Source organism: Saccopteryx leptura, chromosome 1 (assembly GCF_036850995.1).
Source record: "Saccopteryx leptura isolate mSacLep1 chromosome 1, mSacLep1_pri_phased_curated, whole genome shotgun sequence".
NCBI lineage: Eukaryota > Metazoa > Chordata > Mammalia > Chiroptera > Emballonuridae > Saccopteryx > Saccopteryx leptura.
In genome coordinates, this window is record NC_089503.1 from 243,488,975 (window position 1) to 243,509,730 (window position 20,756).

Consider the following 20,756-nt stretch of genomic DNA (forward strand, 5'->3'; position numbering starts at 1 on the left):
CGCCTGGCGGCCCGAGGGAGGGGGACTTCACTTCCCGGCGTGCCCCGCAGGTGAGCGCGCAGGTGTAGTCGGGCCCCGGCGGCGGCGCGCAAGCGCAGCGCGGGGCGGGGCGCGCGGGCTAGGCCAAGGGGAACGCCGGACGAGCGGTGGCGCTAGAGCGAGTGGAGCACTCGGGGTCACCGGGCGGCGGCGGCGGTGGCGGCAGCGGCGGCGGCGTAGAGGAGGAAGGCGGCGCCGGCCCCGGCGGTGCCCCCCCGGCTGGCGCGCGGGCCGGCCCGTCCCGCGCCCCTGTAGCGGTCCCGCGGCCCAGCGCGCCCCCGATCCCGGGCCCCTCCGCCGCCGCCGCCGCCACCGCCATGGCCCGGCCACTGGTTCCCAGCTCGCAGAAGGCGCTGTTGCTTGAGCTCAAGGGGCTGCAGGAGGAGCCGGTGGAGGGCTTCCGGGTGACCCTGGTGGACGAGGGCGACCTTTACAACTGGGAGGTGGCCATTTTCGGGCCCCCCAACACCTACTACGAAGGCGGCTACTTTAAGGTGAGCCCGCAGCCCAGTAGAACATCACGACTCTTCTTCTCGAGGGATGTTCCATCTCTATCTCTCTGCCCAGGCCCTCCGCTGACATTTAGATCTCTTAGTCACCTTTTCCTTCTCGGGCCCCAGGGTCCCCGAGAACCTCCCAGTTTCCTCTAAAGCAGATTCAATCACTCCAGAGAGGAGGCCCAGGATTCTTCCTGTATTATTTAGGTGCGGGTTCTTGCTTACCTTAGTCCTGGGAGGGCTCAACCCCTGGTGCCCCCTCCCTCCGCCCCGCCCTAGCTGACCCAGCAGCCATCAGCTGCCTTCCCAGCCCCTGCCGGGAGGAGACACAGAGACCTCCCCAGAACCAGCAAGCACTTCACTATTGTTGGGGAGCACCGACCTAGGTGAGGTAGGACGGGGGCAGGGCGGTCTGGCTCACCACTTGTTCAGATTCTAGCAAAGGCCTGGATGGCACCTTGGCAGCCAGAACCTGCTTGGAAAGCGGCCACCCTTGCCGATAGGAGTTGGCCAAGCCCTCTCAGCTTTATCCAGAATTTTACATAACCTGTACTCTGTTCTGTAAAGGTTGAGGTGGGGCCATCACTCCCATCCTTTATCCTGTCCCTGGGAGCCACACTGCAGAGGCACCCCCATGGACCCCAGGCCTCTGGCTCCGACTAGAGTCCCAGCCCCTGGCCTCAGAAGCTTGGGTTCCTCTCATCTCAACTGGCCTTTCTTAGATCCCACTAAGTAGATGGCCAGAATCTCATGCCCTGGCCCGTTTTTTCTGTCCTCATTGGTGGTTTAATTCCACGCGGTTCTCTTTTGTTGTTGGGATCAGAAAAGGGAGGTTAGTGCTTTCCCTGGGACTGGTGTGACAAAGAACTCAGGTCAAAACCCAGGCAGTTTTCTCAATCTCATGATCTCAGCTGAGACGTGGCCTTAAAAGGACCCCTTTCAGATTGTAGGACTTGGCTTTTTGAACCAGAGGGATGAAGCAAGGGGTCTCCTTGTGGGAGAGGTGAGAAATGAGCCTTCAGCATAGGAACACACCCCACAACATCCTGCCAAGAGCCTGGCTCAGACCTGCCAGGTTCTGCCTGGCTGGGAGGCCTGAGTGGGGAGTAGAAACCACAACTAGGCCAGGCTGCGGGGGAGAGGTGGGAGCAGCACTGCCCATACAGATGTCTCTGTTTGCACTTTAGATTAATGTTTTGGCCTCACCTGCTTAATTGTCTGTGAGAGAACAGACTGGTTTTCTGAGAAAGGGTTGGGGGGATATTCCTGGGCTGCTGGGGTTGGATGGAGGAGGAGTGTGAACAGCCCTGGACTGTGTTCCGCATTTGGAGTCAGACCTCCCCATGCAGGGAACGGATTTGGGGCTGATTACTGAAAGTTTTTTTGGGTTTTTTTTTTTTCATTTTTCCGAAGCTGGAAATGGGGAGGCAGTCAGACAGACTCCCGCATGCGCCCAACCGGGATCCACCCAGCATGCCCACCAGGGGGCGATGCTCTGCCCTTCTGGGGCGTTGCTCTGTTGCAACCAGAGCCATTCTAGCTCCTGAGGCAGAGGCCATAGAGCCATCCTCAGTGCCCGGGCCATCTTTGCTCCAATGGAGCCTCACTGCGGGAGGGGAAGAGAGAGACAGAGAGGAAGGAGAGGGGGAGGGGTGGAGAAGCAGATGGGCGCTTCTCCTGTGTGCCCTGGCCAGGAATCGAACCCAGGACTCCTGCACACCAGGCCGACACTCTACCGCTGAGCCAACCGGCCAGGGCCAATGATTACTGAAAGTTTTAACCAGTCCCCTCCCCAGCTTTTTCTGTCTGCTTCAGGGGCAACAGGATGAAGATAAGGGTTCCCTCAGATCCAGAATAATGAGTCTTACTTACTCTTAGATGAAGCCAGGCCAGTACTAAACAAGGTTGCAGGTCTAGGAGGATAGTATGTGGCTGTCTAGCTGTTGCCCAGTAAGTGATTGCAAGGGATTGTGGGTAGACCGTCTATGGTGTTAGAAGATAATCCCATTTTCCTAGAAAAGAATGGATTGAGGAGGGAGCGCTGCCAGACTTTGGTCACAGTTGCCACAGGGTCTGTCCTCAAGGAAGCCAGTGTGAAGCCCAGGGCAGTTGTGACCCCCCACCCAACCCTCCCATTCAGGTCCCAGTGTGGTCAGGTGGGGAGTGGGGAAAAAACCCTCTTCCGCAGGAGATGTGGAAATGCAGGGATGGGAAGTGCCCATACGCCACCACCACTTCCCAACCACTTCCTGCAGCATCTTCCTTGAGGCCCAACCCAGCTGCCCCCAGTTCTCTCTGAGCCATGGGAACACTCGGCCCAGGACAGGCCCCCAGCCAGTGCAGTGTGCTAAAGGGGTGCCAAAGAAACCAGGTTCTGACCCCCCTCCACATTTCACTGCTGTGACCTTGGCAAGGTGCTTTCATACTTGACCTTTGGTTTGCTCAGATGTGACATGGTGGGACTTAGTGGGTGCTTGGGGCAGGGGAGGCCTGTTCTCCTACTCTACTGAGGAGACCTCAGCCGTTCTCAGTGTTGTCACTTGGAAGCCCAGCACTGGGCTTGGGGGACTGCAGGGCAAGTGCTGAGACCCAGGTTACAGATTTGTTTTGCAGCCATGACCAATAGCTTCTTCACCCACCCAAGAACAGAGACTTGACCCAAATGCCTTGAGTGGCCTTTACCCAGCAGAGATGTCCTGCTTGGCCGCAAGCCTGCTACTTGTCCCTGAGAGCCTGAGGCACTGTAAGGATCCTGGGCCAGATGTCCCAAAGTTTGAGACTTAGGGTTTAAGCAAGCAGATGAAGCTTCCTTACCTACTCAGACTGTGTAGCTCTGTCACCCAATCATGTGGCCTCCTCTGTCTACCCCGTGACCTTTTTGTCTGCCTTCCTGATTCCCCAAGATGGACACCTGTGGGCAAAGAGTGTATCCACCCAGCACTGACTCATCTCCTCCCACAGGGCCCAGGCCAGGAGGTGTCGGGAAGAATTGCCAAGTGAACACACATCTATTTTAATCCTCCCCACAACCTGGGAACTGAGGCAGAGAGTCCAGCACTGTGCTTGAGGCACATGGGTCCCAGGGCCAAGGCCCCAGGCTCCTGCTGGTCTGTGGAGCTGTTTTCTGTGTGGGCCCACCGTGGGGACCAGCCTCGTGACCCTACTGCAGGCCTGGGCCACTTACAGGCTGGACAGGTGCCCATGCTCCCCAGTAGCAGAGTGGGGACCGGGATCAGCTCATGACCCCAGAGAAGCCCAAGGCAGCCTGTTGTGCACCTGATCCCAGGGCTGTGCGGGTGTGGGCAGCATGCGGGGTTCCTTGTGTACTCATAAGTGCCCGTCCCAGCTAGGCAGCCCTTCTATAGTGGGGGTGACCATCCCAGGCTGATGTCCTTGTTGGTGTGTTTATGAGTGGAGTCCTCAAGGGGTAGCCTGTCTTATCTGGCCGGAACCCATATACAGTGCTAAGGGGACAATAGGGCTGGCCCTGTTGAGTCCTCCTGCTCTCTGCCCACCCCCAGGCACGCCTCAAGTTCCCCATCGACTACCCTTACTCCCCGCCAGCCTTTCGGTTCCTGACCAAGATGTGGCACCCCAACATCTACGAGGTGAGCCTGCCTCTCTCCCCACCTAATCCTCCTGGCCTCTCTATAATGGGGGTGGGTAGGGGAGGGCACTGTGCGGCTTACTGAGCTGATGTAGGCACTGACCCCTACTTCCTGTCCCCACACAGACTGGGGACGTGTGCATCTCCATTCTTCACCCCCCAGTCGATGACCCCCAGAGCGGCGAGCTGCCCTCAGAGCGGTGGAACCCCACCCAGAATGTCAGGTGAGGCTGGTCAACAGGTAGATGCCCCACCCTCCACCTCCTAGCATTCCTGACCTCCTTGCTACAGCCCCAGGCACACAAACAGGGAGATACACCTGTGTCCTTGCAGGGCCACAGGTCCTTGCAGTGTGGCATCTATTGAAACTGATCTTCTGCCAAGGTGCTGGGGTCCCAGGGGGTCCTGGGCCATCTCTGCTGACCTCTCCCCTCATTTCCTGACACTCACTGCCCCATCCAACAGGAATCCTGTGTCCATACCTCTCAGACCATAATGTCTACCTTCTCTGCCTTCCGCCGAGGTCTCTCTTCTTTCCTTGATCCCCAGTGAACTTAACTACCTCCGTCTTCACTCTGACTGGGCTAGGCCCCCTGTGGCCAAGTCCCTGGGCCTGGCACCCTGCCTCCTTGCCTGCGTATCCTTATTCCATCCTAGGCCATAGTAAGAGATGGTAACACAGAGGGACTCACTTGTCAGGCATGGCACCAGGGCATAGGAGAGGCATGTTTCAGGTGAAAGGAAGGTGGTTCTTGGCTTGGCTGTCCACACATGTCCAGAGAGCAGGGCATAATGCAAAGGGCAGGCCCAGTGAGGAGTCTAGACACATGTCTCTCTTGGGGTGGGGGGATACCAAGAGGTCTCTAGGTGGGTGCTGGCTTCTGGACACACCAGTGACTCAGGTCTGAGAGGCTGCAAAGCTGGAACTTCTGTGCTTTCTCCCATAAATGGCATCCACCAGGGGGCCATGCTCAACCTGTGGCTCCTGCTGCAACATCCGACCGGCTTCCAGGATGGGTAGTGCAGCCAGTGAACACCCCTCTGCTGACTCTGTGCTCCTTCCCCTAGGACCATCCTCCTGAGTGTCATCTCCCTACTCAATGAACCCAACACCTTCTCCCCAGCCAATGTGGACGCCTCTGTGATGTACAGGAAGTGGAAAGAGAGTAAAGGCAAGGACCGGGAGTACACAGACATCATCCGGTAAGGAAGGGCTCCCAAATCAGCCTGGCTTCTCACGTTTGCCCACAGGGCAGGAGTCCCTAATGGGGAAACGGGCCACTGTGTGGTGAGAAAGATCTAAGCAGATTCAAGCCCAGTCCATTGGTTCTATCTTCCTGGCTTCTTCTCTCATTTTTTTTTTCATTTTTTTCTTTTTTAAAGTGGATGTTTTTCTTTTTGTGTTTTGAAGTATCTGTTCTACATGTATTTAATGCAGTATGTAGACACTTCGTGTGCAGGTTCACACACTCTGTGCTTGTATTGGGATGTGAGTGTATCACACACACAGGCATAATGCAGCACAGAACTAGACACCCAGATGTCCAGGAGCAAGCTCCAGAGATCCTCCCCAGTCTTCCCTTTGCCCCTTGCCTCCCTTCCCTCCCAGGCAATGCCTTTGAAAATGGGGGTTCTGCTGGTACATTTGGCCTGTGTAGGTATATCCAGCAAATGAGATGTTTGCCTGTCCACTTTTAGGTGCTCCATGACCCATGTCCAGGTATGCACATGACTTTCCACAACTTGCTTCTATCCCCCATCAGATTTTTCAGATGGTCATTTTTCATATTACTGAAACTGCTTTGTGTAATGTTTTCTTTCCCACTTGTTTTTTTTTGTTTTTGTTTTTTTAATTTTTATTTTTTGTACTTTTCTGAAGTTGGAAACAGGGAGGCAGTCAGACAGACTCCCGCATGCGCCCGACCAGGATCCACCCAGCATGCCCACCAGGGGGCAATGCTCTGCCCACCTGGGGCTTCGCTCTGCTGCAACCAGAGCCATTCCAGTGCCTGAGGCAGAGGCCACAGAGCCATCCTCAGCCCCCGGGCCAACCCTGCTCCAATGGAGCCTTGGCTGCGGGAGGGGAAGAGAGAGACAGAGAGGAAGGAGAGGGGGAGAGGTGGAGAAGCAGATGGGCGCTTCTCCTGTGTGCCCTGGTTGGGAATTGAACCCGGGACTCCTGCACGCCAGGGTGACGCTCTACCACTGAGCCAACAGGCCAGGGTTGAATCATTATTTAAAGACAGTAAAACTATTATGGTATCAGCATATTTGGAAAATAGCCTCCTTTTCTTTTTTTTAGATTTTATTCATTTTTAGAGAAAGAGAGAGGGAGAGGGAGGGTAGGATCAGGAAGCATCAACTCCATATTTTCCTTGACTAGGCAAGCCCAGGGTTTCAAACCAGTGACCTCAGCGCTCCTCATGACACTTTATCCACTGCGCCACCACAGGTCAAGCCAAAAATAGGCTTTTCTAAACAAATATTTTTTTCTTGGTTATAAAAACATGTTACTTAAGGACTTGCCAAAACTAGCCTTGCCTTCTCTGAGTTGTTCCCAGTGCTTTTCTCTCATGAATGAACAGATCAATGTTGTAAAGACTTTGTAGAGTGGATTTTCAGTAGTACAGGTACCAAACTGGGGACAAAACCTTGTTTAGAGCCCTGGGTGTGTAAACCATCCGCTTTTTCTGTGGGCTGTGTGATCTGTTCTTTCTCCCTTGTTCTGTTTGTCAAATTCTGTGAGCTGCTATGTCCATTGTCCATTGTCACTTTTTTTTTTTTATTCATTTTTAGAGAGGAGAGAGACAGGGAGAGAGAGGAGAGAGAGACAGAGAGAGAGAAGGGGGGAGGAGCTGGAAGCATCAACTCCCGTATGTGCCTTGACCAGGCAAGCCCAGGGTTTCAAACCGGCAACTTCAGCATTTCCAGGTTGATGCTTTATCCACCGCGCCACCACAGGTCAGGCTGTCCATTGTCACTTTAAAAAAAAAATTTTTTTTTAAGATTTTATTTATTCATTTTAGAGAGGGGAGAGAGAGAGAGAGAGAGAAGGGGGGAGGAGCAGGAAGCATCAACTCTCATATGTGCCTTGACCAGGCAAGCCTGGGCTTTGAACTGGCAACCTCAGCCTTCCAGATCGATGCTTTATCCACTGTGCCACCACAGGTCAGGCCATTGTCACTTTTTATCATGGGTTTATTGACTTCTTTCATGACAAACAACTCTTTATTAGGTTTTTCTTCAAATACCTTTTCATTTTGTCATTTACCTTTTAATTAGAAAAGTAGACTAGACACCCCCCCATTTTACAGGCCAGTTGTTCCAGGCCTAAGTATTTACCCAAGAGACAGGCACATTATTTGCACCAACATCCACATAAATGTTCAGAACAGCATCAGTTGGTCAAAAAACCCCAACAGCCTAAATGTACATCTGCAGGTGAAGAGCGAGCATGCTGTGGCCTGTCTACTAGCAGTGTAGCCATGTCTCCAGGCACTAAACTTCATGAAGGAAGACAGGTGAACGCAGGAGCCGATGGCACGCTCGGACAAGAGTCCTAGGAAGTGCATGCATGGCCATGGGGATGTGGGATTTAAGAGGCACAGGGTCCTTGGGAGTTGATGGGTGCATTTGTGAGCTCATTTACCTGGTGCTTTCACGAGGCATACATGGGTCAGATCTCACTACTGACACTTTACATGAGTGCAGTTCCTGTCAAATTCTGTGAGCTATGGAAATAAAACTAATTAACAAGAAGGCAAAAACATTTATGTACAAATAGAAACAAACCCCATGATCCTAATACCTACTGGACACTGTTGGGTGTGTCCTTCAGGAATTTATCCGGAGAATTAGAGACCGTACTGTATATGCCACTTTGTAACTGGTTTTTTGTTTTTGTTTTTTCTTTTAAGATTTTATTTATTCATTATGGGGGGGGGGGGGGAGAGAGAGAAGGGGGGAGGAGCAGGAAGCATCAACTCCCATATGTGCCTTGACCAGGCAAGCCCAGGGTTTTGAACCGGCAACCTCAGCATTTCCAGGTTGACGCTTTATCCACTGCACCACCACAAGTCAGGCTGTAACTGGGTTTTTTTTGTTGTTGTTTTTTTTGGTGTGTGTGTTTTTTTTCTTTTTTAAGTATAACAGATGTTTTGTTTTGTTTTTAATTTTTTTTATTTATTCATTTTTAGAGAGGAGAGAGAGAGAGACAGAGGGGGAGAGAGAGGAGAGAGAGACAGAGAGAGAGAAGGGGGGAGGAGCTGGAAGCATCAGCTCCCATATGTGCCTTGACCAGGCAAGCCCAGGGTTTCGAACCAGCGACCTCAGCATTTCCAGGTCGATGCTTTATCCACTGCGCCACCACAGGTCAGGCAGTAACTGGTTTTTTAATCAGCTTTGTTTAGATGTTAACATGCCACATCCTTGCTGAGGTGCAGATCCATCTCCACTACCTGAAACTTTGCTCCTACCCCTCCATGGTCCCCTCTTCTCCCCCTCCTTTAACACCTCCCCCATGGCAGTCACTGGTCTTACCTAAAAGGTAGGAAACAGCCTTTTGTAGCTTCCTGGTGCCTGACCTTTAAGGCTGTGTGTGCTTACTTTTAATCTGCTTTATTTCTTCTTAATAAACCAACTATAGTAGTCCCTATCTCTAAATAGTTCTTGAGTCTCCATTTCATTTTATTCTGCAATTTGATTAGTTCCCTGACCTACATGTGTGTGTGTGCTTGTGTGAGCAGATCTACATGCACACATGGAAATGGGTGCAACATTTGGTTTAGGGCATCAGTGGCCTTGTAGTGTTGAGTCTACCTGTTCTGTGGTACCTTCTCAATTAGCTGTTTTCTCTTCCCTGACTAACTTGTACTGGCTTCCTTACATAGGTCTGGCCTGTTTTTCTGGCTTGTTGTTCTGTAGTGTTTTATATAACAAATTTCTTTTTTTTTTTCTTTTTTCTTTTTTTTTTCTTTTTTTATATTTTTAAGACTTTATTCATTTTCGAGAGAAAGAAGGTGGGGGGAGCAGGAAGCACCAACTACCACATGTGCCTTGACCAGGCAAGCCCAGGGTTTTGAACCAGCAACCTCAGCGTTCCATGTTGACGCTTTATCCACTGCGCCACCACAGGTCAGGCTTTTTTCTTTTTTTTAAGTGAGGAGAGGAGGTAGAGAGACAGACTCCTGCATGCGCCCCAACCGGGATCCACCCAGCAAGTCCACTAGGGGGCAATGCTCTGCCCATCTGGGGCACTTGCTCCATTGCTCAGCAATAGAACCATTTTTTTTAGCACCTGAGGTGGAGGCCAGCTTGCTCGAACCAATTGAGCCATGGCTATTGGAGGAGAAGAGGGAGTGAGAGAGAGGAGGAGGAGGTATGAAGAAGCAGATGGTTGCTTCTTCTGTGTCCCCTGACCGGAAATCAAACCCAAGACATCCATATGCTGGGCTGACACTCTACGACTGAGTCAACCAGCCAGGGCCCATGTAACAATTTTCTAAACAACTGATATACTCACAGCACCCAGGGGACCCATGAACATACAGTGTGCACCCTTCTTCCTTTCTGTGTCCCCCATATCATCCTGGGACAGTTGTCCTCTATTCTGGGGAATCATAGTTTCCACTTTGTGGAACTAATGAAGATCGGTGATGGACACAGCAACGCTAATCCCCCACTAGCTCTCCTGGGAGGTGCTTGGCAAACACCTCCTGCTCTGCCGGCCTCATTTGATACTTGTACTCAACCCTTGAGGTGCAGGGTGAGTCCTGGGTGGCACTTGCAGCATATCCTGCCCATGTGGCCTGCTTCTCTGCCAGTTCTTCACTTCCCACGTGGTGCTGAAATAAAATCCAGACTATTTTTATCTCCCCAGATTCCCTGTGGGCCAGCTCACATGTGCCCATGTGGGTAGTTCTGATGACTGCTTTCTGCCTGTTTGCCTGTCCCCATCTGTGTTCCCACACATTCTGTCAGGGTGACAAGGCAGAGCCCCTCGTGGGCTTAGAGGTTTCCGCATCTGTGGGTTGGTCCTGTGAGGTTTCAGTTTCAGATGAGGCTAGGGCGTCAGCTGGCCAGGTGTATGTCCTATGGGATGCTATCACCCTCTGTTACCTCACATGTCCTCCCTTTCACTATAAACACGAGTATTTCCCTAAGCTTACCTGCTGCCTTGTGAGCAGTACATTGCTGAGTCCACTCTTTCTGGATGAGCCCATCACAGCTTTTCCCTCTCTCCCAGGGTGCTGTCCCACTGTCTTTTCCTCTCTTCTGACTACTTCCTGTTCCTCAGCTGGTGGAAATTCTCCAGTCCTGTCACCCTGGAGAACTAACCCCTGTCCCTTGCCATTTTCACAGGTAGTTTAAGTGTACAATTTGGTGGCAGTGTTTTGTTTTGTTTAAGATTTTATTTATTGATTTGAGAGCGGAGAGGAGGGAAGGTCAGGAAGCAGCAACTTATAGTAGTTGCTTCTTGTATGTGCCTTAAGCAGACATGCCCAGGGTTTTGAACCAGCAACCTCAGCATTCCAGGTTGATGCTTTATCCACTGTGCCACCCAGGTCAGGCTGATGCCAGCATTTTGACCTACTGTAGCAATTTTCCAGGATCCTTGGTCCCTGCTGTAGAGTTCCCTGTAACTTGGCCTCACTTAGAACCCTCCCCAAGGCCTAGTGCACTGTTTTTCAACCGCCAGTCTGTGGATCTGTGCTGGTCCACAAAAGAGTTAACCACCCTGATGTGTGAAGATCATAGACCCATTGATTTTAGTCAAATTTTCTTATGCTCAGGGTGATTGCCACTTATCAGCGTGTACCACAGATGAAAATACTATTGAGGTTGTCTTAGATATCTTTGGAACTTGTAGGTTCACTTGAACAATCTTTTGCACTGTGCATAGCATTTAGAAATCATGCACAATAGTCATTCAGACAAACTCATGTAGTATTTGATACATCATACATGTGGAGTTTGGAAATCAAGCACCAGCTTGTACTGTGTTGCACTATTATGCATGGTAAGGTAAAACTTTATTCATTGCATATTTCCATTTCCAGCTAGCTAGGTCACCAGTCCCCAACTATAGAAAGGTTGAAAACCACTGGCTAGTCCAGAAGTCAGCAAAACTGCCAGTTGCCTCTCCTTCCAAAGGCCTCTGGTTGTGGATCTTGACGAGGCCATAACTTACCTGACACCCTGCCTGTCTCTCCCCCAGGAAGCAGGTCCTGGGGACCAAGGTGGATGCAGAGCGAGACGGTGTAAAGGTGCCTACCACGCTGGCCGAGTACTGCGTGAAGACCAAGGCCCCAGCGCCCGATGAAGGCTCAGACCTCTTCTACGATGACTATTATGAGGATGCCGAGGCTGAGGCCGAAGCTGACAGCTGCTTTGGGGACGATGAGGATGACTCTGGCAATGAGGAGTCCTGACACCATGTCCCCCGCCGAATAAACTTACAGATTTTACCTCACCAGGCCCAGACTCTGTGGGCACTCGGGCACCTCCTGATGCCGAGACTACCTCAAGGAGGTGGCTCCGCTCTTGCGTTGTCTCCTTGGTCTCGCTTTCCTTTCCTTTCCTTTGTTTGTTCTGGGTTTTTCTCTACATCAGAGTGGAGGGGCCATCGCATTGTGTCCCTGGGGCCCCACTGGGTGCTGGGCACCTGCTGGGCAGGCCTGGGGTAAAGGTGCCCTGAGGGGCTCAGACCCTGGCCCTGTCTGCTGCCCTGTTGACTGGAGCCAGAGACTTGGAGTTCCCAGCTCAAGTGGATGCATTAATTTGTGGTCTCCTCTTCTCTGCTTTGGTTTGTTTGGAATCTAAATAAAATGACTATAAGAGAAGCCAGAGAACCACCCTCTCTTTGGCCTCCCCAAGGACCACAAGAGTGCAGTAGCCATGCTTCGTGCCTGTAGCACCCAAGTACGTGGAGCCCAGGGGCAGTCCCTGTGGCCAGGGGTGTACTCTTGAAGCTGAGGTTGTGAGCCCAAGGTCCTGAGTTCTGGGCTGGAAGTGACCTCCAGCCTCAGGCGACTCGACTCTGCTGTCTACAGATGCTGCACCCAGTACAACGCAGGCCTCTGACTTTATTTCTGTGTAACTAAAAAGCTTGGAGCAAGCTGGATTCAGGGCTAAATAACATCATCAGGACAAAAAGCCCGAGTGAGCCCTGGCCTGATTGATCGTGGTAGCCAGAGCCTATATGACCCCTGTGCAGGTAGGGGACAGGTGCACCCCTGGGCCCAGCCAGACTCTACAAAGCCTGCATACCCGGTCTGCTTCCTGCTCCATGAGTACACCACAGCCCAGGCGCCACAAGAGCAGTTCACGGTTGACCCCTTGATTTTGTTTGTTATTTTAACGTGAATGACTTTCCTACATTAAAACTTGGAAGGTTTCACCCAGTTGTCTTCATTTCTGCCTTTCCTTAAACCTGCCTGGTGGGCAGCACAGGGCCATTGAGAGGCCACTCAATAGAATGTACCCACTCAACAGACTTTTTTTCCTCATTTTTTTGGTAATTTTTCTGAAGTGAGAAGCGGGGAGCAGAGAGACAGACTCCTGCATGCACTCAATCAGGATCCACCCAGCATGCCCACCAGGGGCGATGCTCTGCCCATCTGGGATGTTGCTCCATTGCCACTGGAGCCATTCTAGCACCTGAGGCTGAGGCTATGGAGCCATCTTCAGCACCTGGGCCAACTTTTGCTCCTATGGAGCCTTGGCTGCAGGAGAAGGAGAGAGAGTGGAGAGGGGGAAGGGTGCAGAAGCAGATAGGCACTCCTCTGTGCCCTGGCCGGGAATCAAACTGGGACCTCCACATGCCAGGCCAACTACCACTGAGCCAAACAGCCAGGGCCTCACCAGACTTCTTAACTGGATTTGAGTAGAGCCTGCCCTTTGGCACCCATACCCCTTCCCTTCTTCCCCAGGCCTTGTTCCAGGCACCTCTGAACCCTGTTTTACCTTATAGGGGACTCAGCCCTCAAAGCAACCACAGGTATCTTTGAACCCCCACATGTGTTCCCCAGTAGTGTGACCCTCTCCAAGCATTCTGCAGGCACCAAAGCCAGGCCAACTTGCAGGCCAGTTTGTTTTTAATTTGCAAATGCCTTCTGACACTGAGGCCTAGGGAGGTACAGCTTCCCTTCACTCAGAGGCATTTCCTGAAGGGGTGGTTGAGTCATCCTGTGCACCTTGAGGTTAGTAAGGGGGCAGGTGTCATCCACAGTGTGAGCTTCTCTCAGGGGCTATGTTTCCTGTTCCTTGTGAGCCCAGTAAGTGCCTGGCAGCCTCTAGAATGGTAGTGGAAGGGAAAGGCCTGGGGCCAAGGAGCCACTGGCCTGGCTAGGAGGTCCTGGGATCAGAAAACTAGGACCCACAGCCAGACTGGCCACACCCACTTCTTTATCTGTGTCCGGCTGTTTATGAGCTGCAGCTTCAGTACTGAGTAATTGCAACCCAGAGTGTCTGGCCCAAAACATCAATGAAAGGCAGAAACTGGGCTGAACCGAAAACTTGAGGTTAGCCTGCTCCAAAAGAAAAAGTTATTTTAAAAGTGCCTGGGTGCAAGTGAGCTGAGACCAGCAAAAGGTGTCAGCCCAGAGCTGTAGGAGGGGGGTGTCTGATATAGGGGTTGCTGCAGGCATTTGCTAGCATGGAGTTGGGTGCTCCTGGACATGCTCAGATTAGCATATCTTGGTTTGTAGCCTTGGTCACGGACTTGATGAGCAGAAGGAGGGTGATTCAGCTACAAAAACACTTCCTCTGCAAATTCTGATGTAGCACAGGCCTAATCAGCATGGTCCTATCTGGTGTCCTTGGTAAATCTTCAAGACAGTAAGGTCCTGGAGCCTCTGAGCCTGTTGCTAGGCTTTTTACAAACAACTATTGTGATTTAAACTCCCCTATTTGTCAGGTCCCTCCCCAACAAGCTTTTCCTGACTTTCCTGCAAAGGTAAAGTTTTTGCTACATTTCAAAATAAAGGTCAGTGAGCCATTAAAAGAGAATAGCGTCCTGGCCGGTTGGCTCAGTGGTAGAGCGTCGGCCTGGCGTGCAGGAGTCCCGGGTTCGATTTCCGGCCAGGGCACACAGGAGAAGCGCCCATCTGCTTCTCCACCCCTCCCTCTCTCCTTCCTCTGTCTCTCTCTTCCCTTCCCGCAGCCGAGGCTCCATTGGAGCAAAGATGGCCCGGGCGCTAGGGATGGCTCTGTGGCCTCTGCCTCAGGCGCTAGAATGGCTCTGGATGCAACAGAGCGACGCTCCAGAAGGGCAAATCATCGCCCCCTGGTGGGCGTGCTGGGTGGATCCCAGTCGGGCGCATGTGGGAATCTGTCTGACTGCCTCCCCGTTTCCAGCTTTGGAAAAAATGAAAAAAAAAAAAAGAAAAGAAAAAAAAAGAGAATAGCAAGCAAATTAACTAGGTTTGATTCCTGGCCAGGGCACACAGGAGAAGCGTCCATCTGCTTCTTCACCCTTCCCCCTATTTTTTATCTCTCTCTTCCCCTCCTACAACCAAGGCTCCATTGGAGCAAAGTTGGCCCAGACACTGAGGATGGCTCCATGGCCTCCACCTCAGGTGCTAGAATGGCTCTGGTTCCAGCAGAGTAATGCCCCAGATGGGCAGAGCATCGCCCCCTGGTGGGCATGCCAGGTGGATCCTGGTCAGACGCATGTGGGAGTCTGTCTGACTGCCTCCCCACTTCTCACTTCAGAAAAATACAAAAAAAAAAAACCAAAAAACTGCCTGACCTATGGTGGCGCAGTGGATAAAGCATCGACCTGGAAATGCTGAGGTCGCCGGTTCGAAACCCTGGGCTTGCCTGGTCAAGGCACATATGGGAGTTGATGCTTCCAGCTCCTCCCCCTTCTCTCTCTCTCTCTCTGTCTCTCTCTACCTCTCTCTCTCCTCTCTAAAAATGAATGAATGAATGAATAAATAAATAAATAAATAAATAAAACTGGGGCCTGACCTTTGGTGGCGCAGTGGATAAAGTGTCAACCTGGAAACGCTGAGGTTGCCGGTTCAAAACCCTGGGTTTGCCTGGTCAAGGCACATATGGGAGTTGATGCTTTCTGCTTCTCCCCCCTTCTCTCTCTTTCTCTCTTTCTCTCCCCTCTCTATAATGAATAAATAAAATCTTTAAAAAAAAAAAAAAAAAAAACCTGAGTATGTTTTTTTGGTTTTTTTGGGGTTTTTTTTTTTTTGTATTTTTCTGAAGCTAGAAACGGGGAGGCAGTCAGTCAGACTCTCACATGCGGCCGACCAGGATCCACCTGGCATGCCCACCACGGGGTGATGCTCTGCCCATCTGGGGCATTGCTCTGCCACAACCAGAGCCATTCTAGCGCCTGAGGCAGAGGCCATAGAGCCATCCTCAGCACCCGGGCCAACTTTTGCTCCAATGGAGCCTCGGCTGCAGGAGGGGAAGAGAGAGACAGAGAGGAAGGGGAGGGGAAGGGGTGGAGAAGCAGATGGGCGCTTCTCCTGTGTGCCCTGGCCAGGAATCGAACCCGGGACTCCTGCATGCCAGGCCGACGTTCTACCACTGAGCCAACCAGCCAGGGCTGAGTATGGTTTTTTACAGAAAACTTTGTCTACCTTTGTCCTAGAGTCATGCTAGCACCCACTGCCACCATCCTCAGGCTTGGTTCAGCCTCCCTACTCTCCCTTGGATGTCTTTTTCCCTGTCTCCATATTACCACTGCTACAGAACAAACCATCTGAACTTCGTGACATAGAGCCACGGCCACTTTATGCTCAACTACTGTAGGTCAGGGATTATGTGGCTAGTCCCCACTTCACATCCAGGTGACTTGAACTATGGGGCTTGGGTCCTCTGGAGGCATCTTAACTCATATTGAGTGTCTAGGCTGGGTTAACTTCGAGGCCAGGCCCAGTGGAACTGAGTGCCCACATGTGGCCCACATTCATCACCATGCCTTTCTCTCAGCATGGAGGCACAGAATTGGGCAAATAAGTTTGTAAAATGTGGTTTTTAGGTTTTCTCATTTACATTTTGCATTGGCCTGGGCAGCGCCATGTGTATGTAGTCTGTGAAAGGCTGCAGTGCTTGCCCTCAGGGCAGCAGATTGCAAATTGTGGATTACCTTTCTGCTTGGGAGGAGCCATTGCATTGCTAATGTTTGCTGGAGAAGGGATTTTATCCCCAGCCTGGGTTTTGCAGGAAGGGAAGGAGTGCAGATGTGGAACTGGAGCTGAGGGACTTTGGGAACTCTGCTGAGGCTGGTGGGGGCCTTTGATTCCAGGAGGAACCGGAGAAGATTTTCCAGGTTGTGGAACTGGAGAAAGTGTCAGGGCTTTGGTAGCTATGAATGAGAGGGAAGCGGTCTTTCCTGCCTATTTGCATGTCCACCAGTACGAGACTTTAATAAATGGAATGGCCGGCCCTGGCCGGTTGGCTCAGCGGTAGAGCGTCGGCCTGGCATGCGGGGGACCCGGGTTCGATTCCCGGCCAGGGCACATAGGAAAAGAGCCTATTTGCTTCTCCACCCCCCCCCTCCTTCCTCTCTGTCTCTCTCTTCCCCTCCCGCAGCCAAGGCTCCATTGGAGCAAAGATGGCCCGGGCGCTGGGGATGGCTCCTTGGCCTCTGCCCCAGGCGCTAGAATGGCTCTGGTCGCAACAGAGCGACACCCCTGAGGGGCAGAGCATCGCCCCCTGGTGGGCAGAGCGTCACCCCTGGTGGGCGTGCCGGGTGGATCCTGGTCCAGTGCATGCAGGAGTCTGTCTGACTGTCTCTCCCCGTTTCCAGCTTCAGAAAAAAAATACAAAAAAAATAAAATAAAATAAAAAAATAAATAAATGGGATGGCCCACCATTTTTTTGCTCCATTGTTTCTTTGCCATCTGCCTGAATCCAATGAGAACCTGCATGGCCATGACTGCGGCAGCCACTGGCCTTATTTATACACAGGCTCCAAGATGAGGGTCCTAGGAGCAAGGCTGATTACAGGCAGCCTTGGAAGTCACACCATGCCACTTCTGCTGCACACGATTGGTCTACATAGGCACAAACCCACGCAGATTCAAGGAGAGGAGATGCAGACCCCCATATCTTAATGAGGGCATGTCTGAGAACCAGTGGGCATGCTCTAAATTTGCCACAATCTGTCCCCTTTTCTTCCGACTGTACTCTACATGATTGTTGTCAAAAGAGCTTTTGCACACACAATCTAATATTTAAGGCCTTCAATTTCTAATTGTTGGAATCCATGGGAGTCCAAAAAGACCAGAGTAACAGGCTTTATTGAAAGGAAGAAAGGAACCCTGCTGGGCACTTCTCCGGGGGAAAAGGGCACCAATTACAGATTATGAGGCAAATTTTATAGAGTTTTGGAGAGCCTGAGAGGGTACTGAGTCAAAAGTTCTGGTATGTTCCTTTTACGGTTTTACGTATGATTTCAGCTTTCTGGAATGCTCCTTCTTGGGGCAGGTTGACTAGCTTTCTGGAACTCTTCTGCCTCAGGGGCAATTGTCCAGTAGGTAAGGGTGAGGTCAGGCAGACAGGTGGGACAACAAAGGGGCAGTTGGAATTTCATATATCTATTACTAATCATTTTTACTGACCAAGCCAAGAAAAAGTAGTGGCGCAGTGAATAGAGCGTCGGACTGGTTCAAAGAGGACCCAGGTTTGAAACCCCAAGGTCACCGGCTTGAACGTAAACTCATCTGGTTTGAGCACAGCTCACCAGCTTGAACCCAAGGTCACTGGCTTGAGCAGGGAGTCACTAGCTCTGCTGTAGCCCCCTTGTCAAGGCACATATGAGAAAGCAATCAATGAACAACTAAGGTACAGCAACGAAGAATTGATGCTTCTCATCTCTCTCCCTTCCTGTCTGTCTGTCCCTATCTGACCCTCTCTATCTCTGTCACACACACAAAAATAACAAGTGTCTTTGACATTCATAATTCCAGTGTTCTAAGCTGCAAAATGGGGATAATAATCAGAGTTGTCCAGTTAAATTTGGATTTCAGATAAACAACAAAGTGTTTACTGTGGGGATATCATATACAATATTTGGGACACACACACAAAATAATTCATTATTTATCTGGTGTTGGTCAAATAAGTTTGTAAATATGATATATATGTTTGCTCGCTTATAGTTTGCATTGGATGTGGGGGGACAGGCTGTAAGAAGGCAGGATCCTTATAGCCTAAGGCTTAATTTTAAGACTAAACCTTTCCCACCCTTTTTGATGTGGGGTGGTGCACTCTCATGAGGAATCCCATTATGTCTCAGATAACTGACTTTGTATCAGAGACTTCCTTGTTTGTATATTGGATTAAGGTTTTGATTTCTATACTATAAAGTGGGGCAGACCAGGAGCTTGCTCTCTCTTGGTTCCTGAGATTAGTATTAGAGGAGAGAGCAGAGAAAGGCCACATGGAGGAGGCCAGGAGAAGCAGCCAAGATGGTGGAGTGCTGAGGGAGAAGCCAGTTTGTGCAGAGTTTGTGAAGAGAGAAGGAGATGGGGAACAGAGGTGAATGGGGCTGGTTAGAAACTTTGATTCTAGGAAACTTGGATAAGTCAGTGGCTTTGGGAGCCCTGAATGGAAAGGAAAGTGTTTTCCCACTGTGTGTATTTCTTGCCCGCCAGGTGCAAGCTAGGATTAAAGGTAATGGCCCACCAGTTCTTGGCTCCATTGTCTATTTACCATCTGTCCAAATCTAATGCGAACCTGAATGGGCCAGGTGGCTATGATGGTGGCAGTGGCTACTGGCTTTACATTTTGTGTAGTCTGTGGCAGGATTCGATACAGTTCAGTATGGAGCCACCACCACCTTTGAGCAGTGGAGTAGAGGACTGGCTGCTGTTATGGTTCCCCATGGCTGTCCATTTAGGGGCCGTAGGCTGGCTGACTTTTACAGCCATGTGTGAGGAAGCAAGAGCTCTGTGGAAGAGGCTGCCTGGGACCTGCAAACTGAGCAGTGGAAGGAGCTGGAGCAAACGTGGGAGAAAGAGATGCCAACCCTGGAGCTGAAGCAAGCACCGGAGGAGGCCAACCAGGTTTGCGAGATTCACCTGGAAATGGAGGAGTCGCTGGAGAAGGAATCACAGGTGTGTGAGTTGCAGATTGCCCTGGGCCTCGTGGAGAGCCAGTAGCAGTGGGAGGCCTGGGCTGAGGCTGAGGCCAGAGCTGGGGCTACAAGGCCCACAGAGCAGAAGGCGGCAGTCGCCTGGGGTTCAGGCCCTGCAGCAGGAGCTGATGTTTTCAGTTCCTCTTTGGAGGATGAGGAGAATTGGGCTGGAGTTGCAATCCACAGTCTCCAGAAGGCGAGAGCCCAGCAACAAGGAGTACTTGCTATGCACCTGGTATGTCTGCGATTTTGGGACATAGGTGTGAATGCCATCATGCTGTCCAGAGCAGAGATGGAAATGCTGACTGCCATTGCCACATGCTCCTCTTTGGGATAGTGTAAGACCTACCAGGACGGCAGGGATGAGGGGGGGTGGCTGAGGCCCCATGTGCTTGTACTGATTCCTGGACTATGACCAGAATGAGCACTGGCTCCTTTGTTGGATGGACTTACGGATTTTGGACAATGTGAAATACCCTTGAACCACCTGATGGAGGTGGGTGGTGGCTTTGCTGGAAGCACTCCCCTGCCCCAGGAAGCTTTTCCCATGGCTAGAAAGAAGGCTGAGGAAGTTTTGCGCTTTTGGCAAAGAGCTCAGAGACTCGTGAAATGTACCTTTGTAATTGTTGAAATTATATGATTTGTCATGTGTAATGTGCCTAATTTCCTTGTGCAGGAATACCTGTGCTTTAGATTGTGAAGCGAGCAAAAGGGGTGGAATGTTGGTCAAATAAGTTTGTAAATATGATATATATGTTTGCTCGCTTATAGTTTGCATTGGGTGTGGGAGATAGGCTGTAAGCAGGCAGGATCCTTATAGCCTAAGGCTTAGTTTTAAAACTAGGCCTTTCCCACCCTTTTTGATGTGGGGTGGTGCACTCTCATGAGGAAACCCATTATGTCTCAGATAAGTGACTTTGTATCAGAGACTTCCTTGTTTGTATATTGGATTAAAGGTTTTGATTTCTATACTATAAAGTGGGGCAGACCAGGAGCTTGCTCTTTCTCGGTTCCTGAGATTAGTATTAGAGGAGAGAGCAGAGAAAGGCCACGTGGAGGAGAGGAGAGCAGAGAAAGGCCATGTGGAGGAGGCCAGGAGAAGCAGCCAAGATGGTGGAGTACTGAGGGAGAAGCCAGTTTGTGCAGAGAGAAGGAGATGGGAAACAGAGGTGAATGGGGCTGGTGAGCTAGAAACTTTGATTCTAGGAAACTCAGATAAGTTAGTGGCCTTGAGAGCCCTGAATGGAAAGGGAAGTGTTTTCTCACTGTGTGTACTTCTTGCTCGCCAGGTGCAAGCTAGGATTAAAGGTAATGGCCCACCAATTCTTAGCTTCGTTGTTTCTTTACCGTCTGTCCAAATCTAATGTGAACCTGCATGGGCCAGGAAGCTGTGATGGTGGCCGTGGCTACTGGCTTTACATCTGGAATGCAAATTTAACAAAGCACACTCTACTCTCTTAGTTGCTAAATCTGACCATCCAAACACTAATGTAACCTACTTCCGGAACTG

At 51.1% G+C, this 20,756-nt stretch overlaps 1 protein-coding gene across 3 annotated transcripts; it reads left to right on the forward strand.

The window, feature by feature from the left end:
• The first annotated feature begins 100 nt into the window (after positions 1–100).
• Positions 101–12,541, forward strand: CDC34 (cell division cycle 34, ubiqiutin conjugating enzyme). 3 transcript variants are annotated; one of them, XM_066341600.1, is made up of 6 exons: positions 101–533; positions 4,058–4,144; positions 4,270–4,367; positions 5,212–5,346; positions 9,135–9,276; positions 11,360–12,541. In XM_066341600.1, the coding sequence occupies exons 1-6, from the start codon at positions 357–359 to the stop codon at positions 11,462–11,464; spliced, it is 744 nt and encodes a 247-aa protein (XP_066197697.1). In that variant the 5' UTR covers positions 101–356; the 3' UTR covers positions 11,465–12,541. The 3 variants fall into 3 exon arrangements, with proteins under 3 accessions (XP_066197697.1, XP_066197707.1, XP_066197704.1); XM_066341610.1 differs by lacking the exon at positions 11,360–12,541 and adding an exon at positions 10,388–10,435; XM_066341607.1 differs by lacking the exon at positions 9,135–9,276 and having other exon boundaries at positions 108–533.
• The last annotated feature ends 8,215 nt before the right edge of the window (positions 12,542–20,756 follow it).